The following is a 27,019-nucleotide window of genomic DNA, read 5'->3' as shown; positions in this document are numbered from 1 at the left end:
ACCCAAGTTTAGCACCTTACATGTGTTTAGGCCAAACCCATCTTACAGAGAGAACTGCATCTATAAAAAGAGCTTTTAAGCTGTATTAATGCATTGTATTTCAATCTGAGAGGACTTGAGGTAGATTTTATCTTCAGTATTTGATTTAGAGGGGAGTTTCGTCCTTAAATGCTACAGAAGAGATTTGCAAACTGCCTCCTCCACCCTCCCCACACACCTTTGCTCTGGATACCTACATCAGCAAATTCCCTGGGGCAGACATGGATCTCTCCTCCCGCCTCGTCTGGACCTCGAAGGGGTTTCCAAAGGAGCGTTTTCTTAGCATGGCCTTCACCAGGATCTCGGAGGAAGAAAAACAGACCAGTGAGAACAGCAGGACCGACTCCTTGAAGGCAGTTCAGAGGAGGCAGCAACAGCTTCTTCAATAATTCAACAGACATTTAACAGCGTTACCAGCAAAGAGCACAAAGTGAAGGAACCCACAGAACAGCTACTTGACACTCAGGCTGCTGCAGTGCTCTGACACAACAAGTTCACACTGGGTGGAAAGGCCAAGCTTCCCACGCCAACAGCACATGTGTCCCCTCTCCAGACCTCCCCCACTAGCTGAAGGCTTCAGCAAAGCCCCACGCTCTCCGTGGTTTGTACCTACCACAGCTGGCAAACTGGGGATGGTCTTCACCGAGTTCTTCACCTCCTCCTCGGTCACCTCCACCACGGAGCAGTGCTCCTCCTCCAGCGGCAGCGGCTCCTCTCCACCCCTGGTCAGCCAAGGGTGCACCTGGGGAGGGACAGACACAGCTCTGGCTCTGCCTCCCGCACCAGAGCTCTGTCATGGTGGGGTGGGAGGGAAACGGGGCACAGGGTTGAGCTGTACTGCTCCATTTGCTCCATTTTCCACTCCCAGCAGTGCTTTTCAACCAGCTGCCCTGGAAATTTCGGTCACCGCCACGTAAGAAAGATATTGAGCCATTAGAGAGTGTCCAAAGGAGGGCAATGAAGGTGAGGAAGGGCCTTGAGGGGAAGCTGTGTGAGGAGCAGCTGAGGGAATTTGGTGTGTTCAGCTGGAGAAGGAAGGGGAAACCTCACTGTGGTCACAGCTTCCTCGGGAGGGGCAGGCCCTGAGCTCTGCTCTGTGGGGACCAGGGACAGCACCCAGGGAATGGCCTGGAGTTGTGTCAGGGGAGGTTTAGGTTGGATATTAGGAAAAGGTTCTTCCCCCAGAGGGTGGTTGGGCACTGACCAGGCTCCCCAGGGCAGTGGGCACAGCCCCAAGGCTGCCAGAGCTCCAGGAGTGTTTGGACAACGCTCCCAGGGACAGGGTGGGATTGTTGGGGTGTCTGTGCAGGGCTAAGGGCTGGAGTCAGTGATCCTTGTGGGTCCCTTCCAACTCAGCATATTCTGTGACTGTGATTTTGGTGCCTGGACAGATGGCATCCCCTAATGCCCAGTGCTGTCACTCCCACTGCCACCCACCAGCACCTCGGAGGAACCCGGTGCCCTCTGAGTCAGGCCTGAAACGCTTTGAAAACCCGAGTTATCCAGAGCATTTTCATCTTTTTCTCTCACATGCAGCAGAGCAGAGCCCCCCTGTTCCTGCTGTCTCTCATGGAATGGTTTTCTTGGCTGTGAACACGAGGAAAGCTCTGCCCAAGGGCATGGGCTGAGCCCAGAGCCCAGCCTGGCACTGGGGACACGTGCTCTGTCAGCATCCAAGGCAAGTCCCCAAGCACACCAAGTACCTTCAGTGCATGGCCAGGGACAAGAGCCAGCACCCAGCTCTGCTCCTCTACCCAAGGGATCTTATAGGATGCACATGAAATGCCTTGCAAGAACTGTCAAGTGAAATCCCACAAAAACAGCTCCCAAGGACTTCCCACATCACTGGCTGTGACCTACTGGGCATGGAGGGAAGAGATATCACTTTGTTTTTTTTTCTTGAAGCTTAACCTTTCTATTGTCAGCTTTGGTGGCAAACGTGCTGGTGTTGGCCCAAGACAAAGCAAACAAGAGTTGTGTGCCCTGCAGAGGATGCTGATGGATCCCTTTGGAAATCCTGAGATCCTCCAGCAGGTCTGAGGCCTCAGCGAGGGGTGACAGGAGGACAGCAAGCCCGTGCAAAACCACAATAAAACCAAACCCTGTGAAGCATTGTGCTCTGCCAGGCCTATTCATTCTTTCTGTTAATAAGCATCTCCCAAGTAATGGTGAGAGAAACAAATGTTCTGCCTTGAGGCCACTGACCACATCAGGACCAGAGGAGGAACACACATCCAGCCCCTGTAACAGGTCCAACACTGCCAGCACAGGCTCTGCAGTCCCCCTGACAGCGTTGATTCTCCCAGGGATTCACTGAGATCAGCCAGATTTTGAGTAATTTTCATTTAAATAAGCAAACAAGAAAGCTTTTGTCAATATTCCCCAAGCAAGAAGCATCGACAGAGCTGTGGGACGCTGCAAAATGAGCACTCTCCCTTTGCGACACGGCGTGCCAGGGAGAGCTCCCAAAACAAACACTGGGAACAGCTCTGCCTCATTAGAAGGTACCACAGGAACAACAAAATCAGCTGAGACTGAAAACTCTAATATCAAAGTCCAATTTACCTTAATTTCAGGGACTGTTATCCTTGTTTCTGGATTTTTATCGAGCATGCGCAGCATCAGTTCCTTGAGTTCATCACTTATCTGTGCTCTGAGTGAAGAAAACAGCAGCAGTCAGTTAACAAGGGAATTGTAAGGGCTCAAGACGTGCCCAGTTCTTACTGCAGGAACCTGCTCCACTCAGGAGATATTTTCTCTGCAAACCTGGCTTGAGAAAGGAAGGTCTTGTTGGTTTGGTTCCTCCCCGGGCACCACAATTACAGAGCTTGGTTATCCTGTTCTGCCCACTAACACAAAGGCACTCTCTCAAAATGCACAAGGAAACATCAGCTGAATGGATCTAAGAACATTTTTAAAGTCAGCCCATCACAGGGAAATTTCAGAGGGCAGATTCTGGGACAACAAAACAGAACTGAAGTTGAACTGTACAAATCAAGAAGGGCAGAGCTTGATTTGCTGAACCTGCACCATGAGCAGCTGTGTGCTGGATGAAACCTCCCCTGCATGATATTCAAATTCCCAGCTAAGCCTGCAGGTTGTGTTAATTAAATTGCTTCCATGAACACTGATGGCAGCCAGACAGTAACTCTGTATTTCCTACCTGTACAGCTCAGCCTTGGAGTAACAAAAGGAGGGAATGAACAGATGTAAGAGAAAAACACATAATTTTTAACACTATTTCCAAGATCTAAATGCCACAGCGCCTGAACTCAGAAGCCACTCTGTTCACGTGGAGCCCTTGGTCCTGCAGTTTGTCCCTCAAGCCCAAAGGCTGCAATGACTCCTGTGGTTAATGATGCAGGCAACATCTTCCAAACACACTAGATCTGCGTGATCAAAGTGCTGCTGCCTTAAAATGCCAGCATGTGACAGAATCACATTAGGCAGCTGAAAGTCTGTGTCACAAATGACTCCTGAAGAACTGCACAGAGATGGGATTTGGCAGCACAAAACGTCACTGCCCAGCAGGGCTGGATTTGAGACTGAAAACACTGGTGAGGACCAGGTACTGGGCCCACCTCCTCTGCATTGCCCCAAGCAGAGAAGGGAATAAACTATCACAAACGAAAACGAAAACCACATCACAGTAAAGGATATTTTAATCTGATGAAAACAGAGCTGCTGTTTGATAATTTATGAATTCTTTACATGGGCTTTGGTTATAGTATCTTTCCAAAAAACCAAAGAAATGCTGGCCATTCAGTGGGAAGGGGCAGAAAGTGGGTTCAGTTTAAAGTCTAACCACATTCAGAGTTGCCCCAAGGGTGTGCAGTACACAGGCAATACAGCCCAGACAAGAGGGATGACAGGATGAGTCCTCAGAGACTCGGGTGACAATTTAGGTGGGAGTGGGAAGAATGGTGCTGCTCTTGAGATGAGCTCCAGGCACAGAGGAACAGCAATGGGCAGTGACAGTGCATTTAGCAGGTCAGAATAAACAGGCTCCTCCCAGAGACCACACCAATGCAGGTGAGATGGTGCTTTTAAAATACTTAACATCAGTTCTGTGCCAAACTGTCAACAGCTTTCTTTAAGATACAAAAAACAGAACATATAATCACCTAACATTTCTGGGCACCAGACTGATTTCTGTGCAACACAGGACTAATGTCATAAGGAAAAGCCCTGTAAACAGGATCACAAAGTGTCAGGTGGGTTATGGCCACGCAACAGATCACATCACCCTGTGCCTGATTTCCCCTCTCCAGTGTGCCAGGGTAGGGTGCACGCTGAACCTGATGGCATTTTTCACCTGAAAAGCCTGTGCTATCTGGGATTTCTCACAGTCATGGTCCTGTAACAGCTCTCAGGAAAATGCCAAGCACCACAGAGCTCAGTGCCCATTTGGGAGGGCTGCCAGCACCACAGATCACTTTACAGGGTGCCTGCAGGTCAGAGAACACTGTCCTGGACTTCACCAGGAGGGACTGTGCAGAGCTTCTGACTCTCTTAATACATGTCTAAACAGAAACTGCTCCAGCTTGTTTTTCAGTCATGCCAGGATCACCAGGGTGTGAGCCAAGCCCATTTACCTCGTGTCACGCCAAGGGCTCAGTGACATGAATGAGAACTGCAGTGCAATAAATATTTATCCCAGCGTCTCTAAGGGAAGGGACGGGACGGTGACGCCGGTACCTTCAGCTCCGTCTGTCCTACAGCCTGTCAGGAAACAGGCAATGAGTTTCCATGGGCTGCCTGCAAACAGGAATGTGTCTTTTGTAGCCATGGTGAAATACATTGAAACCAAAATACTCCTAACTATAGCGAGGTGCTAATTCTGTGGGAGGTCAGGGTGGATCCACTCCAGTGAATTCCAGCTTCATGTGCATTTCTGTTGCTTTTATCTAACAAATAGATGTGGTTCAGACAGCTGTCAACACCCAGTAACCCTCTGTTCCAACAACCTAACTAGGGGTACAGCTTTTTTTAGACTGGGAGAGCAGGTCACTGAGGAATCCACATAAATCATGCAGCCCAGTTATCGCTGAAGGAAATGCCTGGATGAAGGAAAGGATCTCAGCACAACCCAGTCAGCCCATTAAATGTTAATAACTTACTGCAGAGGCAGGTGGGAACAGTCATTTGTGAGCTGACTGCTAACCCAAATACAGGGTGGCTGAGAGAGGGTGGGTGTTTTGCCAGGACCCGAGCAAGGGGAGAAGGCTGCCAGGGAAACATAAACATTTTGCTGCACTGCTGTCAAGACAAAGTCCTGCCCCATCTGCAGAGCAACTGGTGGGAACATGGCAGTGGAGCACGACCAGCCTTTGTGCTCCTGATGCCTGAATCCTGGTCACCTGGTCCTGCCAGAGCGCTCCACAACCAGGACTGGGGTCTGTGTCTGCTAACAAGTGGCTGACCTTGTGGCCCAGGTCCTTGGAGATGTTCCACCACCCAGGGCAGAGATGGCCCTGGCTGAGCTTTCTGCAGTGGCTGTGCTTCCCTCGATGCAGAGGTAATTAATGCAGCCCATGGAGCCCAGGGCATGAGTCAGATGACTAAAACAGGGCAGGCTGAGGACCCATCACCTTCTGCAGACTCAGAGCCTGGGACTGCCAAGGCAGAGGCTCAGCCCTTCACTGTAGTGTTTGAAAATTCAGTGAGCATCTCACAAAATTCATGTAATGGATGGTGGATACCATCCACCATTGTATCACAGGCTGCCTGACAACATCCCTGCCTTCCTCTCTAATACCAGATGTGCCTTTCATTAGAGCTTTAATTTCTTTGTGCTTGAAATCAAGTAATTTTATATGTATGTTTTTATTAGAATGAGCAGTTGGGTCAAGAAGGTAAAAAATTTTTTGGCTGACTACTGTGCTGATTTGGGAGGGAGAACAAAGAATACAGCTTTGGCTACTTCATCTGACAGCAACCAGGAGAAACAAATTAATCACCTGCACAAAGGACAAACCCATGTTTTCCTGTGGTGTGTTGGAGGAGGCAGAAGAGTGGGATTCATCAAGCTGTGGTTGTGTATCTTGGGACAAGCATCCTTCCATCAGACACTTCTCCCAGCTCCAAGGTAAGTCCACAGAAGAGGGATGCATTTACTTAGACCAAGACTGAGGTCTATAACCACACTGCTTTTGAAAATGAATACACTGAATCATTCCAGAGGCTGCCACATGGGGAGAAACACAACCCCCCAGCCAAACCATGCACCTGGGTCAGAACTTCTTAGACCCATAAAGAAATCCCTTCACTTCCAAAGATTTCAAGAGCCATTTCCTTTAGTCCCTGCCTGCACAACAAGGACAGAGGATCAGCAGAGGCAGCTGTAACACCTCAACAACATCACCAGCACAAAACCCACGTGAAGGACCCAGGAGAACACAGAGCACCTCACCCACCCATGGCTGTCCCTCCGTGGTGACCCACTGGCATTTGGGCTGCACAGAGAATAATGCTGAAAACTGAACTTTATTTTACAGTAGCAGAGTAAAGTTTACTCACTCTTCTGGGAACTCCACAGGCTTGGTCTTGATCCTGTTATGAAGACCCAGAATGTATTCATCTATAAAAGGGCACTGTAAAACAAACAAGAGATTTTCCAGTTGTCAGAGGTCCTGGCACAACTCAGGCATTTGTCATTCATGTAATACAAGTGCACTCCCTATAATCCCTTGATTTTACACAGAGATGGAAATAAATAAAATCTTTCCCCCCCCCCCCAATAAATTGATTCGTTCCTTATTAAAAAATAAATGCAGAAGAACAGCAGAGGGATTTAGGGAATATATAACTGGACTGGGATATCCCCCTTCATCCAGCCTGCCTGATGACCATGAACTGGCTCTGCCATCTTCCCTGGCCACTTCTTACTCCTGAGCTGGCTGCCTGATGCCTGTGTGGTGGGATCTGCAGTGGTCTGGGCTTGGGCAGGAGTCCAGATAATATTCCTGCACACAGAGACTGCACATACCTGCTGGGAGAGTGTGGGTGGGAAAAGGGGGCTCTGGTCACAGGCAAGGGAAAAGCCATGACAGGACATGCAGTTTGCAGAAGGCAGCTCTGAAGACCTGGCCTTGCCAAACTGGACTCCATCTGGCCCAACTCAGCTTTGGCAGGCAGAGCTTTCTGTAATCTGGTTTGCTAAAGTGCTGCAGCAGCTTGGGATCAATCCTGTGCCTCCCTCCATGCTCTGCCTAAATTTCTAAATAGAGGATTTCTAAATAAATGGCTCATTTCTAAATACAGGCAATGTGGACAATGCCCCCCACGAACTGTTGTTGGTGCTGTTGATGCTGCTCTGGGTTTGTAGCACGAACAATGTCTCTGCAAACAGGGACCAACACAGGAAATGATCCTTTCCACAGATCACAATGTCAGCCCCTTCTCATCCACAAGGGGATCTGGGAGCTTGCAGAAGGTAGGTCTTTGTTTCTAATACTTGCCTTTATTTGGAAAGGAATGAGTCAAAAGCCAGGCAGACAGACACTGACTGCCATGCAGGGCTCCAGCAGCTGAGAGCCAGCTTACCTTCCCATAAACAAAGCAGTACAGGGTGATCCCCATGGCCCAGACATCAAGTGCCTGAAAAAAAGCAGGTACAGGCAGTCAAGGAGATGCATCACAGATGATTTGAATGAGCTGGATTTTCCCACTGATTCACTGAACACTATTTGTATGGATTTAGCAGTTTCTATGTCACTGTGCAGGGTCTCTTTGAAGTTGGGCTCATCAGTAGCACACCTGGGGAATGAGGACTGTGCTGGCCCAGGCACTGCTTCCTTGTCCTTGCTGTAGAGGACTGTGACCAGAAAGCAGCCCCTTCTTACAGGAAATTACACCATTCAGGGCTGAATCTCAGAAGTCTTCCAGGCAAAAAATCCCCATTAGAGCCTACCTCATGTCTGCATCACCACCCTTGGCAGTGCCTTCCAGGGAATCAAGATATGACCTTGGTGCCCAGCAGCCCCCTGTGCCTCTTGATTATTTTGGAAGGGAACCAAGAGTTTCCTCCCTTCCCTTTGGGCAGGGAAATGGCTGCTGCCTGGGCAGGAACCCAGAGCAAAGTGTCTGCCCACTGCACAGAACGACCCATGTGAGTTTTGCCAGGACTGGACAGAATTAGAGCTTCAGTTTTACTAAAGAACAACCCTCATTTGCACCAGAATCACTGGGTGGGCAACAGCAGAGGATGCAGGTGTGGTGCTGCCCTTTGTGCCATGCCTGGGGGTCCCAGGAGGCACCAGCTGTGAGCAAAGACCTACCTTTCCACTGAAACTCTTGCCAGTCTGTGAGATGGCCTCGGGTGCCATGAAGGCTGGTGTCCCTGCCGTGCTGGAGAGCTGGGCATCATTCCCTTCAAACTGATTGCTGACTCCAAAATCAGCGATTTTGATGTGCCCATCATCTCCTAAGAGCAAGTTGGAAGGTTTGATGTCCCGGTGGATGATCTTCTGGTAGTGCACTGAAAAAAACCCAAAACAGGAGCATGGTCTGCCATGGCATCAACACACCTGGGGAAAACCATTCCAGGAGGATGAACACAAAGGTGCCAGCTCAGGCACCCCACTCCAAGCTGCTGCTGGAGACACAATATGATGTAGAAGAAATGCCATTTCCTTACAGCCATTCCTTTTGGGTGCCTCACTGGGACACAACTCTCAGAAATCCATCTGTCACCAGCCATTTAGCAGAGGACAGACATGAACTCAGAGAAAGCTCAACCAGTGGGACCAAGCAGAGCTGCTGGAGAGGGAAACCACTCAAATCCCTGTGGATTTGTCTTGGCCTTATCATACCAGGGGATGTGTTGGGCAACTTGCTTTATTAAAGGTTTATGGGTTCCAAATAAAGAGGTTCATTTTTAATTTATTTGTTTTGAAACTGCAGTGCTGCAAAGCTGATCAAAAGGGGCAGAGCCATAGGTAGAATGAAACAGGCAACAAGCAACTGAGTGCCAAGTCCAGCCAACAGCTCAGAAATCAGTGGCTATTTCCAGCCCAGAAGATGGAATAATGGAGCTCCAACCTTGCAGCAATCACCAGCTGCTTGGTGCCAGCACCCTGAGAAGGTGCTCTCTACCTAACCAAGCTTTGTAATGGAGCCCAAGAATTACAAACCCTTGCAAAGAGCTTGGAGGTTGAGATGCACTGCAAACAACAACAAAAAACCCCCTCTCATATGATACTGCAGTTGCAAGACAGACATTTCCAGGCCACTGAGTGAAGCAGGGAGTTCTAGGAAAGTGGCTGATTTCTCAGGAACTTGGAGAACAACTTTAAAATAAACCCCCCAACTTTCAGAACATAAAATGGCCCCAAAAGCAGAACTGGAGAAAACACAAGAGACTTTACTGAATGGGAGAGGAAATTCTCTAGTTCTGCCCTTCCCAGGGGACCAGGACCTCTCAGCCTCCCCTGGCCCCAAGCACTGTTTTCACATTTCCTTCTTGCAAATAGAGCACATTTGTTTTTATACCTCCCCATGAGCTCTTTTCATATCTCCTAGGAAATACATAACTGGGTGGAGGAAAATGCTGGTCCAACCCTTTCCTGCTTTTACAAACCCGGTCCATGCACTGCCACGAAGGGAGCCTGCCCTACAGAGCACCCCAGTTTGTGTGTTAGGAACAAGAAAGAACAAACTTCACTTAACTATCTGCTCTTTTCAAGCCAACTTTCCACCAGGCCATGCTTGGGGAAGGGAAGTCACACTTGCAGATATTTTTTCTGCAAGGACCACTCTTAGTTTAAAGCAGTGTTGGGGGATGCTGTCCTTGGCACATCAAAGAGACCCAGCAGACAAAAACTTGCTGGAGAGCACCAGCACTTCCATCCTCTTCCAGATGTGCAGCAACTGCGTGGCCAGGCTGTGATGTGAGCCAGTTAATGCTGTAACAGCCTGGCTAGACAGTCAGGATAAACACTGAAACCCTGCAACAACAGTAATTAGGAGGAGACATCTGCTCAGCAGCAAAGCTGACATTTCATTATGGTAACATAGGGAGAGCAAAAAAAAAAATAGTGAGGGGGGAGTGAAGTTTTCCTTCAGGAAATGAGCTGCCTTTCAGACAGGTGTCTGTTATCTTACCACAGGACTAAGATTCCCAAAGCCTCTAAAAAAAAAAAAAAAGAGGCCACAAATATATGTGGGTCATACAAGTACATCCCAGAGCTGGATCTGTGAAAACTGAGGGAATTATACTAGGCAAGCAGGTACTCCAGGCTTTCCACAGAGGAAAGTAAAAAAAAAAAACCAAGCAAAACAAAACCACAAACCATTTTCCCTACCATATAACTATTTATTTTGTGAAGTGCATTCCCTGTCCCTGCACAGCCTGATGAAGCAGAGGAACACCAGAGGAACACAGTTTGCCAGCTGCCCTGTGTGTGCTCAGTGCCCATCTCCAGCAGGTGCTGCCTGTGGGGCACAGGAGCAATATCAGTGCTGAACAAAGAAATGAGACACACCTTTTGCAAAAATCAAAGCCACCAAACAATGGCTCATTTGGCCAAGGAATATTTGGGTTTCCCAGACCAGAACATCCACGTGCTCGACATGAGCGCTGGGGACAGCGACGGTCTGACCTCAACTGCCCGGAGGAGAAAATCAGCACAGGGGCCTTTGGGGCTGAGGAGCCCAGGCTGTGCTCTCAGGAGTGAGCCTGACATGTCTCAAGGCTCTGCAGTGCCATGTCCCAGGTACTTCTGCACACCTTATTATTTAAACTGGGACAGGAAGGGGACAGATGCAGAGGGGAAGCGATTGGGCAGGTCGGAGTGGTGGTTCTGGGAGCAGTGTCCAACACACACACTGTGCTGTTTTGGGTGACAGTAATGGAAGTCTTGGGCCAGCTGGCTCAAAAGGCTTCTGCTATCTCCAAATCCCCTTCCCTATCCAGCTGCCTTGTGCAGTGGCAATAGCCAGGAAGAGAGAAGGACAGGGACTGTGCACTGAGCACCAGCTGGTGTAAATGAACATCACAGCTATAAAAACTGTAAGAGCAAGTGCTCATATCTGCCAAGAAATGATTCAGTGTGGAGCTGCCAACCTGATGAGGGCAACCTGAAATCCTTTTTCTGCTCTGAAGAAATGGAATTCTTAAAGTCCCAGCCTGCCAGCTGCCACGGGCATCCTCCCCTGCCCAGCTTTCCAAAACGGGCTTTGGCCTTCAAACTGCTCAGGCTTATCCTGTGCTGTGTCTTGCCACTGGTACTGTTCAGTACAATACAGAGCAAGAGATACCCTCAAAATCATGCCCAAGTCCACTTGCAGGCAGTAGACAAAACCTGGCATCTTTGGGAGCTGCAGGAAGGAAGCAGGACCGCTCACCTGCAGGACACCAGCACAACTAAGCTTGGAGAACTTTCCAACCCAACTTCTGCTGCAAGTCCAGATCTCGTGCAGATAGACATTGCAGGGAGAAGAGCAGGGGATCAATTAATTCAGCAGGGCTGGCCAAAGGCTGCCTGGCCAAGCAGCAGGACATGCCCACAGTGACACACACCAGTGCCACACGCTGCAAAAGGAGACCAGGGGCAGAGCTGCCTTGTGGGAAAGGTCCTTGCTAAAGCAGCATGATCTGCATTTCCAGTACAAGACACAGAGGAAAAGATGGTGTTATCCCTGCAGAACTCCAGAGGGAGAGCTAAGCATCTTAGAAATAAAAGCCTACCACTAATGACACACTCCAGACTGCTAATGACTGTACAGAATGGCACCAGGAGCACAGAGCCCACAGAGCCACCCCAAGGGGAGCAGGTGACAGCCACAGTCAGTCTAACACAATCACCAGCATAAACTAACCCTCTAATTTCACCAGCCTGAAGCATCTGGGAGCAAGTTTCATCCTCTGTAGATGTAAGAGCAGTAGGTAGGAAAGGCAGCCTGGTTAGAACTGCTTCACTGGAAGCCAGGCCCAGAGGTCCCAGAAACACTTATCCTGTCCTTGGGATTAAGGACACATTGTGACACAGCCACTCCCAAACAGGAGCAGGGCTGCATCAGGCCCAGCAGAGAAGGAAAAGCACTTTCTGAGTAAAATCCCTAAACACGCTTTAAAGAAACATAGGCAAAGTAATGATCTGCATCACTGCACCTACACTTGCTCCATGAGGATTTGGGGATTATTTTTCTTTTAGACCAACACACGACCCCCCCTTAGTTCCCTTCATGGGGAACTGGGACCCCTAAGCTGAATCCATGCCTTTGAGGAAACTTCCAGCTACTCTGTGTCCTGCTCAAAGAGACTGGACAAAGCAAGGAGTTGGTTTTTTTGCTTGTGACAGTACAGAAAGAGCCACAAAGCAGGCAGACCTCAGCCCTGCCCAGACTGCCCTCAGACCCACACTGTCCACCACAGGGATGTGGCTGATGGAAGCACAAAGCCTTGGCAAGGACCATCCCTTCAGTCTCCCCTCCCAAACCACACACAAAGGGGACACCAACAGCTGAAAAGCACTCATTCCCATGCAAATGCACCTGTCTGCATCCCTCTCAAGGTTAAAATCCATGCTGAGCTGGCCAAAGCAGAGCACTTCACCAAAGCTGCTTTAGAAAACTGACAAAACGGCTCCACACGTTGATTTTACCTGGAAAGGGTTTTGCTCTCAGAGCAGAGCTCAGCAGCCCACTGGAATGTCCTCCCTGGGCTCCAGGATGCTCTGCACTTTCTGTGCTGGCAGACCCAATGCAAAGCATGGATCAATACTTCTTCATAATGAAAATGAAATCACACAAGATATCACAGAGCCCTTAGGACAAAGTCTGATTACGCAGCACTCCATTAAATTCGGTTTTATTAGACCCATTCTTCAGTGGAAAGGTAACAGTATCTAGGGCTTTCTGCATCTGGATAACAATCTCATGGATTCCTGGAGCATCATCCAGGCAAAGATCCCAAAATGCATTAGAAATACTTGTTGCTAAACCCCACAGCCAGCCCATGAACCACACAGGCAGGGCAGGTGAGGGTCTGCATACTAAATTTTACCACAACCTGTGTTAGACTGCCTGACCAGGGATTTCTGAAGTTTGACTTAGTCAAACCCTAGAACCTCGGGGTGCTCAGAAACAAGGGGATGATGCCTAAAAGTCTAGTCTGTCTCCTGATTTTAGGCACAGAGCAGCATCACCTAAGAACAGCCTGCTGCAGGCTGACCGTATGTGGTGGAGAGATATGACCTAAAAGAGGATTCAGAGCCCTCAGGGTGTGAGCAACACCTGGGAAAGGACCATCTTGCCCCGTCCCTCTGAATTTCAGACAGAGCTGTAGCAGGTACACTGCACCTACCACCGAGAGCAGCTGGCACGAACCTGCACTTGGGAGTTCAAATCCGAGCCCACGTGAAACAATTACCCAAAATAAAAGGTCTCCCTGAAAATCTGTATTCCTAGGGCCTCTAGTTTGTTCACTACAGTGTATTTCAACTGAGCTGTGGTACAGTAGGTGGGGCTGGAGAAAGGGGCAGATTTTGGGGAGGATCTCTGCTGCTGGGCCAGCTGGTTCCTGCCTGTGTGCTCCTATCTGGGTCTCCACAGTTCTGCTGCTCTACCTCCCTGCTCCATCACTGCTCCTTAGCAAAGCCCTGCTGAGCACATCATCCCTCTCTGTTCACTCCCTCAGCTGCCTTTGGTGGGACATGACAGCTTTTCTTTTCTGCAATGTGCCACCCATTTCACAAATGCTCCTCATTTCTAGACTACACAGGCTTTTTCTTTCATTCAGAGGCAAATGCCCGGGAACTGTCTAGTTACAACTTCACTTCTTAACAGGCAGTGAAGACCCAGAGGGGCCAGAGACAGAAGTGCCAGAAAGAGATATTGTGCCTCAGTCCTTTTAAAAAAGGTGCTTTTCACTGCATTCCCCCTCTGGAAACCTTGGAGCTCCAGCAGGTTAATACCAACCTGCTAAAAGCTCGTTTAAAAACTATGCATATAAAACTTTGCAATGCACTGACACACCCTGCTGTTTACTGAGGCTGATGCCGAATTTTACTTGATTAAAACCAGAATCCCAATCCCATTCCCATTCAAGGGCAAAAGCAATCCATATGGTGCTACTGCAGAGTCTGCTTAGTATTACTGTCACATCGCCCCTGTAGCAAAGATGTGATTTAACTCCCTCCCAAGGAAACTGCTGCACCACCATCCAGAGCTCAAAACAAGAGGGCTGCTCTTTGAAGGAAGTCTCTGTACTCATCTACAGTGCTCCTTGAGCAAGAGCTGGGGACAGGGACGTGGTGGGTGTGCAAGGGGAACACCCTCCCTCCCACACTCACTGCTGTGTGCAGTGGCCAGGGTGAGGATCCCAGCTCGGATGTTCCCAGCTCTGCTCGCTATTTTGCTGCACCCATCAAGCCTCTGCCACATGGATTTGTTGCTTAAGCCTGGGTTTTACAAAGGGGGATACCACACCCAGCACTACCCAGACCTCTGGAAGAGCTCAGCTTCTCTTTGTGCTCCGTCTCCAGCACCCAGCTGAGAGTCGTGCTCCTGGCAGAAGGGGTAGGTGTGGGACACTGCCAGTAGGAAGAACAGGGAAAAGGGAAAGAGGCAACCTTGCCTAAGGCTGTCCCTCTGCTCTTGTCCTCCAGCTCATATGAGCACATTTATCACCAGTCACAGGGGTTATGCAGAGCTTCCTGCCAGGGTTCCACACATGCCAATGCCCAAGGCACCAAAAGGAGAGTGGGGAGAAGGGTATGTGCAGCAAGTACTGCCCAAGCAACCTGCACAGTCCACGCCAACCCTGAGCACAGTCACGTAACTGCATCAAACAACAACAAAAATCAAAGTGCCTGATCTTTCTGAAGAGGCTCTAGCACATCTCTCTGATCTGCTCCATCAGCTAATTACTCTCACTCTTGTACAGAGTTCTTATCGATCAGGATCAGAAACACTTGCAGCTCACGAAACGGTTTTTTGTTTGGTCTTTATCATCTAAAGAGAGCTTGTCTGCATGTGATAAAACACAAACCAGCCTCTCTTCTCCTTTATAACATCCAGGACCTTGCAGCTGTAGCTCCCACCTCAGCACACCCTGTTTGAGGAGCTCTGAACTCACACAGGCAAGAGGCAGGAGCAGAGAAGAGGCAGTTCCCTATTTCCCACATGGGAATGAAGGCACAGATGGAGCCAGCACCTTGCTAGAAATCACAGTAGAGCAGGCAGCAGCTCCACCACAGACTCATGTCCCAGCTCTGCTGACCCACACCAGCCTGAGGAACTGGCCTCTGCCAAGGGTCAAACCAGATCAAACCCATCTACACCACTGATGCTTCAGCACATCCACCCTGGGCTTACATTGCTGTAGATATTCTTCAGGAGAGACAAGCCTGTGTTGACTCAGCTGTTGATTTATTTGCTTAAATTTCCTTTTAAGATAAAGGAAATTACACTCACATATTGATGACCAAGTAGATTTAGTGTTATCTCAGAAAAGCCAGCTTTGATCTGCATGTCAGATCGTTATGGCTCCAGGCTCAGCCTTTAGGGCTCTGGGGCACTGCAGGCATCTAGAGAGGTGCCCTGCAGAGAACTGCTGCCCAATGGCTTTAGCTGCATGTCATGACCCTCCCTCCAACCCAATAGCTCAGATGAGACGAGCACTCCTCTGCAGAGGGGACCAGAACCACCACCCTTAGATCCCCTGGACACAGTCACCAGGAGGGAAACTGTGACTTTCTACAGAGAGCGCAGGAAACAACGTTTTTATTTCTTCAGCCACACTGACAGCAACTGTTTTAGCTTCTCGTGACCTGAATACTGAGCCTGCAGCTCCACAGCAGCAGGGGCAGTGGCTGTGCTTCATCCTGGCTGTGCCAGTCAGCAGGGTTTTCCCCTGGGTCACACTTGCGTGCCTGTTCTGTGCTAAGTGGCTGCTCCTGGCCAGTGTCACAGCCAGGCCACCTGCCCAGACAGCCCTTCTGTTGCTTACTCTTGTTCCTTGCTCAGGCTCTTACTAAATGAAGATACTCGTGTCCCAGTCCTAAAATCAAACTGGGATACCTGCCTGGCATATCCCTCATGTCTTTTGATGGGAGCATGCCCTATTTGCTATCCAGCACATTTATTTCTGCTGAGCATCACTGGGAAAGGAACGTTGGCCTTACTAGAAGGGAGACTGAAGCTTAAATAACCCCAGACAAGCACTACTAGAAGATTACTACAGGTGGTAAGGGAGGTAATTGCACATATCTCTAATTCAGAGAGACGCTCAGGAACACACTTTAGTTAATGACACAAATAATCCAGCAAAACTTTCCCATCCAAAGCACTTGAGCACACTCTGGAATTACCTCTTCAGTAGTAGTTACACATGCAGAGGCCTCCCCAGTTCCTCTGGGGGGAGTGCAGTGTCAGCAGTACTGGGGATGTCCTGGGAATGGGAGCAAAAGCACTTTCTTTTGCAGGGACCCAATAAAAGTTTTCATGTTCTTGAACAATTCCTGACACAGCCCACACCACAGAGCCTGGGTCTAAGGCAGGTGTACTAAAACAGAATGTGTGAATCAGTAATATGACCATGCTTAAGCTCAAAGTATGTTCCCAGCAGTTCAGGGGCCAGAGGAAGGGATACTTTACCATGGACAGATCACCCTGACTCTCACGCCTTCAACCTGCCTCTGTTTCCTCACTGCTCAGTGAACAAGGCTTGGACTGTGAGCAGCAAGGTGCACTCCTGGTAATAAAGGTACTAAACCCAGAAATCCAGTCAAAAGCAGTGGACAAAGTGAGGCAGCACTGTGCCATTGGATGAGGGAGCTCCTGGCAGGACACTGTCCCTGCATCCCACCACGCCCAACTCTTCCCATTCAGCATGGGATGCTTCTGCTCTCATCACCTGGACCACTGCCCCTCTCCAGACTTCCCCCCACAGCCAGCCCTCTTGCAGGAGTCCTCCACCCCAGGCAAACATCATGAATTACCAGTGAGTCCAGTCCCCAGGGACGAACAGCAGCCACGGACCAAGTGCCGCCACCGGTAATTTCAAAGGTCAGGCCACATCTCCCCCCAGCCTGGCCCCTGCAGCCCCTTCCTGCTCACCATCAGCACTGGCCTGGACTAACACCTTGCAGGCTCCAACAGCAATCCAGTTTGCAACTCCTAATCTAATAAAACCCAACCAGCAATGATGCATGTGCTTGCTGTGATGACTGCGAGCTTCAAGCAGCTGCATGGTTATTGAGCCTCCCAAATTACATAACAATTATGGATGCTTACATTAAAATTACCTTGCAATCTCTGGATTGCCTGGCAACACTTTTCCTTCAGCATGCACAAACGGTGCACTTTTCCTCTTAATTATGTAATAATTGCCATGCATTTACCCAGCTGTTCAGAGAGAACACCATCTTTAACTTTCATTCACTAATAAAATAAGTGGTTACTCAATTGCCCAAAATAAAGTATCCTATTGTTCCTGTTGCTGGGCATCCTATAATTTATTGCTTAGTTTCACTCCCTCTGCCTAGGAGTATCAAAACTTTATTTTTTTTCCCCATCTTCTAAGCTCAAAAGTTTCCTCTGAGCAGGAACTGTTCTGGCAGCATCCAGCACAGCAGAGCTTGGATCTCCCAGCTGAGGCACACAGGCTCTGCTACAATATGAATGCTAATGAGAATATAAAAAGCTGCCTCTTCACCCTTCAAACTCTACTCAAAGACAGTCTCGAGCTTCCCATTCATATCTACACTTCACCAACTTTCTGGAGTGATCTGACTGATTTTGGCAGCACCTGGAAGGTTATGGACCAGCTGGTTTCAGGCAAAAAACGAGGTGGTGTTGCATCACAATGTGGAGATGGACTGGGGCACTGCAAACCACCTTCCTCTGCCTCAGCAAGGCCCATCACGCTCAGAGACTTGTTCTCTCTGGGTGGTTGAAGCCAGATGCATAATTTCTCCTGGTTTCAACTGGCTGCCTGATTATTTTGTTTGCTACCCCTTGGTTTTTGTGGTTTTAGAGACAGAGAAGATTCATTTCCTTCTCTCGCACTTAGGATTTTATATCAGCCTCTGTAATATCACCCCTTCCCATGATGATTTTCCATTCTGAAGAGCTTTGGTCTTATCTCTGTACATAACATGTTCCAGGACCATCCTGATCACCCTTCCTGGGCCTTTTTCAGTTCTAGAGAGCTGTTTCTAAGGCAGGCTGAGCCGAGCTGCACAAAATATTCAGGATACTCCTCGCCTGTACCTAAGAGCTCTTAGAGATCCAAATAACTGCATAATGACAACTTCTCTTTTCTTCTCTATTTCATTCCCAGTAATTCCCTAAATCTTGTTATCTTTGTTGAATGTCACTAAGTAATGGGCTGGCATTTTCAAGAGAACTATCCAGAATAAAGCCTGAGTGAGAATAGATAATTTAGAGCCCATCACGTTGTATGTATTTTTAGTGTTGTTTCTCCCCCTCATGCATTACCCTGCAGTCAGTAACATGAATTTTTATCTTTCATTTTATCATGCTTGCTATAATGACATTTTCCTGCCAGTCTTTGCAGTCAGTCCTAATAACAACTACCCTGAATAACTTGGTGTCATCACCAATCTCTTACTGTCCTCTACCCTTTTTCTGGTCATTTAGGAATACATTGAACAACTCAGCCCACATTATAGATTTCTACTTAACTGCATGTATGACTTTTCTCCACTGTGAAAGCTGTATTACAACTTTCCTGATTGTCTAGTTTTTAATCCACAAAAGCCCATCCAACCAAAGAAACACAGGAGCTTCTTTATGAGCTACTGTTAAAGGATCTAATCAAAAGTTGTTTGGCAATCGAAGCACAAAAAGTGTGATAACAGGATCAGCTTATCTACATATTTGCTGTCTCCTCTCAAACAGATCTGCAAGGTGTTAATTGCCTCTGAAAAAGCTCTACTGCCTCTTCCTCCTCATACTGACCACGGGCAACCAGTGTGCAGAGAAAACAGTTAGTGGTGAAGTGAGATCACTGAACTCTACAGAAGGCTGTCTGCAAGGAGAACATCAGGATCAAACAGGCACAGAGCCAAACTCAGCTCACCAGTAGTTTGAGGTACAGAAGTAGTAACTGCCAGCCATCACTGCTCACAAGATGCCAGCACAGATCACTCCACCTCGTGCCTTCAGCTCAGGGACACCTCCCACCCCTGCCAAGTTCAGGCCAGCAGCGCCATGTCAACTACAGTGGGGCCAGAAAAATCCCTGCTGTCCTCTACAGGCCTATTGTGGCCTCCTGGTACTCTGCAGAACAGGCACTCAGCAGTGAATCTGGCCTCAGCCACAGTGGGAGAAGGTGTCACTAAAAAAGGTGACAATAATCAAATAGGCTGCAAAGAGGATCCCTGCTGCTGGAGTCTCTGGGCAGAGCCTGGGAACACACTTGAGTCCCCACGTCCCTGGGAAGGCAGAGCAGTGCTGGGCTCTCATCACCCCACAGCCCTGAGTGATGAGGAGTCACTCAGACAGATTCTGCAAAGGGAGTGGACAAGAACACCCTCCCAGTGCCACTTCCCAGCTCTCCCCACAGCCACTGCTAACCCAGAAAGAAGAAATTTATTCCAGCTGAAGTTGACTGACTCAGTCCACATCACTGCAAACACCCATTTTCTGGCTCTGCTATTGCCTTCAGAAAGAGATACACGGAAGAAAAACAGAAGCCACTATTTTTCCAATGTCCTTTCCAAGGGATCTGTGACACTGCCTGGGTAAACCTGAGCTGAGTGGGGCCACTTCCAACTGCAACCCCCACCACGTGCAAACAGAGGGGACCTCACAGGCTCATCTGAGAGCCCACCAGAGTTGAGATGCTCCTCCCCAGCTGCACAGGGGGCCAAGGCACATGCTCAGCAAAGCACTGTCAGTGCTGGGTACTCACAGTACTCGATGCCCAGGACAATGTCTCGGAAGTAGAGCCGAGCCTGCTCCTCACTGAAGGGCTGCTCACTGGGGACCTCCATGACAGGTCTGTTGGGAAGAGGAGGGAGAGCAACTCAGTACTTTGCAGAATGGCAGCGTCACCCCTTGCAGGAGGAGTATGTTCTCCATCACCGTGTCCCAGCATTGAGGGCCTGGCTCCCAAGAGGTTCTGGGTGCTGTGACACAGGATGGAGGTGTGCCCATCCCTTCTGGAAGTGGTGACACCCTGATTAGTGAGCTTGGCTAGCAGTCATGGGTGGCTTTGCACAGTCCCTGAGCCAGCATGACTCACAGAGCCCTCATCATCATCGGGATTAACTGCTGATGTTTGCACAAAATAAGGCAAACACTATTCACTGAGAGTCCTAAAGGGAAAAGAACAAAATTGGATCTGGCCATTGGTTTCCTGCTAAAGCTGCTCCTGGCTGTGAGCTCCAGCATCACCAGGAGGTCCCAGGCAGCAGTGGGGACAGTGCCAGTGCCCATGGTGTGCACTGGATGTCATATGCTGGGGCTGAGTCCTGAAGCAACATCAGCATGCAGCTGGTCTACACCAAGCAGGATCTAGACAGGAACCACTGGCTCAAAGGTTAAGTGGGAATATTTTCAGTGCATTGTGCTAAACTGCTTTGAAAACCTATTTAGCTGTTCAGGGTTCAGCCACCACCAGAACTCAGCCATTTGGCCCTGAACAGCCAAGGTTACCTGGTCAGCTTCTCCTCTCCTTTCCTTTGTGTGCCGCCACTGCTGAGGGATGCACAGGCTCCTCTAAAAGCCCCTCTTCTGCCTGTGCCTGCTGAAAGCTGAGGGCAAAGAGGCTGTAAGAGCTAGTCAGAACCTTCTGTTCCCCAGAGGATGAATGGCAGGAGCTGAGGACTTCACTGCACTGGGGGTTAATCCTGCTTGTGCTCAGCAGATTGGCCTTGCATTTGGACGTACGCCCACTCGCTCGAGCTGGATTTAAGTGAGTGCTCCTGAGACATTGTCCTGGCAAGCCAAACCCTGGCAGGGAACAGCCTATTACCAAAAACCAGGCTCTTCAGCTCTTCCCCTCAGCACCCCGCAGCAAATCCTTCCTGCAGCACTCTTCTCCCTTGCTGCCCATGTGATTGATGACCTTCATCTCCCATTTGTGTTCTCCTGCCACTGCCTTCCCTCCCTGTTCAAACACATTTTCCTGTTGCTGAAACCAGGGAGAAACGATGTGAGTGCAGGCCTGGCAGAGCCACTAATGGAGTCTAATTGCCTTCTGCTGGAGGCAGCCAGGCTGCTCTCGGCCGAGCCACACGTTCCCTGGACACAGTTGTTTACAGGAGCTCCCTCTCCTACAGGATGGGCATCACCAGGGAGACTGGGGAGCCTCTCACCAGCAACCCACCGGAGCTGGCAGCCTGCAACCTCAGTCATGGGGACAGAGAGAAAAACAAGCCCTTTGGGAATCTCCCTCATCCTGGGCACAGCTCTCCCGACCTCGCTGTGACTCTGCAGAGCTGCAGAATCCGTGCAGGTGTAGCAAAAAGCAGTGAGGAGCCTCCCACCACTTTATCACTTCTCCTGCTATGGAAAAATGTGTCAACAAAACAGCCTCCCACGACAGGTTAGTGCTGGGGGCAAAATAAGGTAGTGGATGGCAAGTAAATCTTGATGCAACCACACACCCCTTGTGCCAGAGGAAGCCACGATGTGGCTGGTGCCCCAGCAGAGTATTCCTATTAAAACCTTTTCTTCCAGGCACCTGATGGGGAATTGGCATCAAACTTGTTTTCTGAATCAGAGCCTGACACCAGGACATGTCCTCCCAGCCCATTACTATTCACCACATCATTGCAGGCTGTGGCAGTGCAAAGGCAACTACAGCTGAGTTTTGCTTCCCCCGTGCCTACAGACAGAGGTTTGCCCCACTGGATGCATCAAACCTCCATTTCACCTGGGAAGCTAATGATGAAAACCAAAAATTTCAACAAAAAGGATCCCAGGAGGGCTACTTACCCTTTCCTCATGAGGTCAAACACTGCAAGAAAAGGAAATAAACTATGAATGAAGGAGAAGAGCAGACTGGGCTTATTCGTTATTCATCACCTATAAGAACACATCAATTCCTATACCTACAAAATCAATTTACCTCCACTCATTTCTCTTCCCCTACCCATGACAAGGACACCAGAGGATGCAAAATGAAAACATTCATCTCTTCAGCACAGACAAATCTCCCTCTTCCTGCCAGCTCTGCACAGGGAGACAGTGGGGCTAATTTATCAACCCCGCTGCTGCTGCTGCTCCCGCTGTCAGCCCTCACTGATTTGAGCCCCGTGCCACTCAGTACCTTCAGGGAGGATGTTTGGTGTGATATTTCTGCTAAATTGCTGATACTGAAGGAGATGCTGTAAGAACACGTTGCCCCGTTTCTGCTGTGTCAATCAGCAGCACAGCTACAGGTCTGTCAGAGGCAAACACTCCCTGGCAGGAGCAACTGGAGAGGATTTGTTGGTGTGAGCTGAGGTTTGCAGAGCACATCAGTTTGTGTGCCTGTTTAGGGGGTTAGTGGCAATGTGGTTTTGTGATCCTGCTCTGACCTGTTGTGCAAACAGGAGAAGGACCTGCCTTTATTCTAGAGTAGGAGAGCTCTTTCCTCGTGAATTACTAAGGGATTTCTTACATCTCCCAATAAATCCCAGCAGATCCCCTCCCCAGAGCACCAGGCAGCCCTGTGGTGGGGTGTTAGGTTCTCTGAAGGTACAAACACAACAGGGCAGCCTGCACTGGCTCATCCTGCCCCCCAGGCTGAAGAAGCTGCAGGTTGTGGCAGCATCTCATTATTCAACCATCCTGTTTGCAGGTTGCTCAGTGCCTACAGACACCCTCCATCCCAGATTCCTTCCCCATGCCCACGCAGCTGAGCGCTCACAGGAGTATTTGATGCCAGCAATCATTAGCAAAGAACAAACACCACTTCCTCTAGATCTGCTTTGTAGTGGGAGGGCATTTTTGGAAGGAGAAAGGTGCAGTTATCATCATCTGGGTCAGCAGCAGGAGGGAGGAAGCCTCTTGCAGGAGGCTCAGTCCTGAGCAGTGCTGAGCACCCACAGCTTCCCCTTCTGCTGAGGGACTGCAGAGGCAGGAGCTTGATTTGCCTGAACCACTCACAGGATCCAAGGCAGAGGAAAGGGGTGATGGAACATGGACAACAGGTACATGGCCACTGCTCATCCCCCAGCACAACCTCCTGAGGACCCCCCAAGAGATTCCCCACCTGTCCTGCTGCTACTGCTGCCATTGCTGGGACTGATCTCCTGCTCCTCAGGGAGAGCTCGGCTTGAGTTTGGGGTACTGGCCCTGAGCCCTGGTATGTGCCACTTGCATCACTAGGTCTAAGCCCAGATGGTTCTGTTAGTATATGAGACTCACATACCCATGTACAAGTTGTCCTCTGCAGGATCATCAAGGACCTGTGATTGATAACAGAAAAATAAGGGGGAAGGAGAAAAAGAAAAACAGCAGGAAAAATAAGAGATATTTAATGGAGTAACGTTTTACTGCTCCCTGTACACTGTGCACTGCAGAGCACTGAGAACAACTCAGACTAATATTTAGAGAGTCCTGCAGAGAGAGAGGCATTGAAGGACACAGATTTTCCTGTCTCCAGAAAAATCTGGGCTTCTGCCTGGAGAAACAGCCTACCAATAAAGGCACTGCTTGTCCTAACCTGACCTCAGTCAATAATGAAAAAGGCACCAAAGCCTTGCACTTGTGCACCTTCCCAGGCTTGTCTGCACACAAGTTTCAGTGATCAAGGCTCACTGCTATTTCTACCAGCAGAGAGAGCTGCCTTCTCTTGGGCACCAGCCCACAGCCCTGGGTAAGTGTATCAGTTTGTCCTACATAACTGGTAGGATCCTGCTTGGAATCACCAGCCTGAATTTCTGAACAACTATTTTAAACCAATTTTGGCTGTAGTAGGGGCAGTTGAAGAAAGATCCTCTTGTTGCAATACAAACCAGACTTGTTTCAGCGTAGCTTAGGGTGGAGGAGCTGCTCACCTCTATCAGCTTAACAATGTTGATGTGGTCCAGCTTCTTTAGGATGGCTATTTCCTGATAGACTCTGTCCAGTGGTGCCATGGGCTTGGGCTGCTCTCCAGAGGATGCTTTCGACCCTCTGGGAGGAGGCCGACCTGCAAGAGTGACAACAGAGTGAAGAACTCTTCACAGGATGGGCAGCCACTGGTCCCTCTGCAGCTACCTCCAGCTGTTCTGGAAGATCTCATCCCCTTGTTCTCATCCTGGAACTGAGTCTCCCACCTGGAACTGAGATTTCCAAGCCTCATTCAGACCAGCTCCTCCCAGCCTGGTCTGGGGGCTCTCATGGCCCAGCCAGGTACTATCCCAGAGGGTAGAAGAGCCCCTGGAAGAAGGGGGACTACCCTGCCTAATTTCCAGCACTTAATTAGGCTTCATAGATGGTGAACATGGGAAGAGTCACCACTTCAAAGAGACTCACAAAAATCAGAGCCAGGACTCTAATTACTGAGTGCATTGAATCTCCCTGGGGTTGTACCTGCCCCTTCACTACACAAGTGGTGTTTTAACCAGCCCCAAACCACATGGGCAGCTTTCAGATGAGGCCAAGTTCTGCAGTCCTTGCAGACAATGCTTCTACAGAGATATTTTCCTGGCTGAGAACAACAGGTAGACCTCTAAATGTGAGATACCCACGTGGAAATCCGTACTGCTTCAAGAGCTTCTTTTTGGAGAGGACTTTCATAGCCTGAAGGAAGAAGAAAAAGCAGTGTTAAAACTGAACAAGAGCCAAAGTGCACATTGCTGAGACCTGGAAGTGTGCTGGGCATCAGGGACTGGCTCAGGTCTGCTCCTCAACTTAGAGAAAATGTGTCCTGGTTAGTAGTGGTCACAACAGACAGACGCTGACCCAGGCTTTCCTAAAAGCACTGCTAACCATTTTTTCATTCCTTTTTTCCCCATAAAAAATTAGGTGGTTTTGATTTATTTTCAACTGGGCAAAGAAAAAGGAGCCCAGTTTCTGCAGTTGGGGCAGCAGCTTGAGGGAAGAGGGGGGTTCCTCATGCTGCAAGTCAGAGCCACTTCAAGGCTGCTCCACCTTATGTTTTGCTTTGCCAGAGGGTCTAGGAAGCAAAAGAGCTGGAGTGTCACAGCCATAAAGCTAACACCCTTGGAATCTCCATCACAGACCTGGAATAGGGCCAGGACACAGTCTGCCTGGGGAGGCCCTTTGTGTTCCCAGTGGGTATTTTTTGCCCCATACACCCCTTCCAGAGTGATACAGAGCAGCTGCAGCACCATGCCCAAGTTCATGAACAAGACACTTGGTGGGCATCCATCCCTGCACCCTCAGACACAGTGAGGACAGCCCTGGGCAGGGGTCTGGCGAAGGCACAGGGAGGGAAACAGGATTTTGCCAAAGGCTTCCCTCCCCTTCTCATACCCCATCACACGCTGGCACTGCTGAGGCAGCTGAGGTGTGGGAGGGGGTCAGGGTAATCTTTTCCGCCCTCCAGTTGGCATTAGCACGGTGGCAAAAGGCAATCAGAATTTAATAAACAGTGCCTGTGCCTCCATCTGCTCTGTGCGTTAATAACCTTTTTGGAGGGCCACTCAAACAGCCCCGAGTGGCCCAGCAGATAAATATTTCATGAGAAAGCAGCTCATGGAACAATTTGCTTAGGAAAGCAGCCTACGCTAACAGAAGCTGGGATGGCCACTCACTCCTTCCCCTAGAAGGAGCAGTTACTCCTACTAATTAAGCCTCCAAATCTGTAATTCACACTGGAGTGATCCTAGCAAAATACAATTAACCGAGGACTCCTGCAGGACACAGTCAAATGCCAAGGAATTTTGCATTAATACCACAGAGGCAGGCTCACTGCACACTACCTGCTTTTAACACGTATAACAGGGACAGGGCACCGAAACCATTCCAGTGAGCTCCTTCCTGAGCTGTTTCTCCTGGCAGCGATGCCATCACATGCCCTGGGATCCCCACCTCCCATCAGTGCTCCTGCTGCAGCCAGGTTCATGGAAGGATTGTTATTTTTGGTACTGATCCAGTGAAATCCTCTGGATTTGCAGCCGTGTAATTGAGAAGAGACATTGTGTAGCTCTCGATCCTGCCTGACAGCTCCAAGCCAACTGTTGGGAATGATGGTGTTGAGAGACAGACTCAGAAGTGCTTATCTTTCACTTAGCACAGCACTGTGTCCCAACACAGAGACAAATGATTCATGGTCTGCTGAGAGAGGATCCAAGATGTGCTCAACCACCTCCAAATACGGCCAGGACCAAGCCTGGAGGCCTTCCTACGCTCCCCACTTTTATCTCTCCATAATGAAAATTTATGAGAAAAATCAAAGGAATGGATACATCCATTTCTCTTTCAACTATTGCCAACCCAGGAGGAGAAGGCTCTCCTTGCTCCAATTCCATCTTGAGTCCTCCCTGCCTTCTGGCAAGGAGCTTTAGGAAGAAGAAAAAAATAGAAGATGCGATTTGCTGCTGAAAGCTCCCAAGCTGCATCAGTGCTTGGGGGACTCAGCCTGAGGAACTGAACCATTGCTATGCCCATATCAGGTTGGTCCTTTCCCAGGACAGGCTCTGGAAGAGGCTGGAGGGAGCAGGAAGGTACAGAGAGGAGCAATAGCAAAGACAAGAATTGCTCTCAGGGGCAGAAATGGAGGGAACAACAGCTACTGCTGTGACCCGAACTCCTTGAAGGATGGTATGAGGGGAGATGGGGGTTACTGTATTGTAGGTGAGCTGACTGTAAACTACCACTACTGCTGGAGAAGAAGCACCAGGACATGCTTACACCAGTTTCAAAGCACCAGTACCTACTACTGCACAAGCAGGGTTGGACCAGAACCTGTCCCACTGCGCTTACAAACTCAAAGAGGGGACAAAAAGCAAAGTTCCTCATGCAACAGGCCAGAGCCACTTAATTACCACAAGAGCAGAGAGGAGAGCATGGGGCTGTGAAGCCTCTCTCTAATTCCAGGGAGCTGGCAGGACCAGGCTTCCTCCTGAAC

General features: G+C 49.4%; 1 protein-coding gene across 3 annotated transcripts in view; it reads right to left on the bottom strand.

Moving 5' to 3' along the window:
* CAMKK1 (calcium/calmodulin dependent protein kinase kinase 1) overlaps positions 1–27,019 on the bottom strand; it is a 92,961-nt gene that overhangs the window by 12,608 nt on the left and 53,334 nt on the right. For all 3 annotated transcript variants that reach the window (XM_027734381.2, XM_027734383.2, XM_027734382.2), the window contains exons 5-15: positions 24,675–24,726; positions 24,000–24,133; positions 23,372–23,408; positions 21,952–21,973; positions 19,922–20,010; positions 8,319–8,518; positions 7,585–7,638; positions 6,559–6,632; positions 2,605–2,692; positions 653–781; positions 237–340 (exon numbers count right to left, since the gene is read on the bottom strand). In XM_027734381.2, the coding sequence (XP_027590182.1) occupies positions 237–340; positions 653–781; positions 2,605–2,692; positions 6,559–6,632; positions 7,585–7,638; positions 8,319–8,518; positions 19,922–20,010; positions 21,952–21,973; positions 23,372–23,408; positions 24,000–24,133; positions 24,675–24,726 (983 nt within the window). The remainder of the gene's footprint in view (positions 1–236; positions 341–652; positions 782–2,604; positions 2,693–6,558; positions 6,633–7,584; positions 7,639–8,318; positions 8,519–19,921; positions 20,011–21,951; positions 21,974–23,371; positions 23,409–23,999; positions 24,134–24,674; positions 24,727–27,019) is intronic.

This window comes from Pipra filicauda, unplaced genomic scaffold (genome assembly GCF_003945595.2).
Source record: "Pipra filicauda isolate LSUMZ 115617 unplaced genomic scaffold, ASM394559v2 scaffold71_size5581439_pilon, whole genome shotgun sequence".
Taxonomy (NCBI): Eukaryota; Metazoa; Chordata; class Aves; order Passeriformes; family Pipridae; genus Pipra; species Pipra filicauda.
This window is presented reverse-complemented; position numbering and strand designations above follow the sequence as displayed.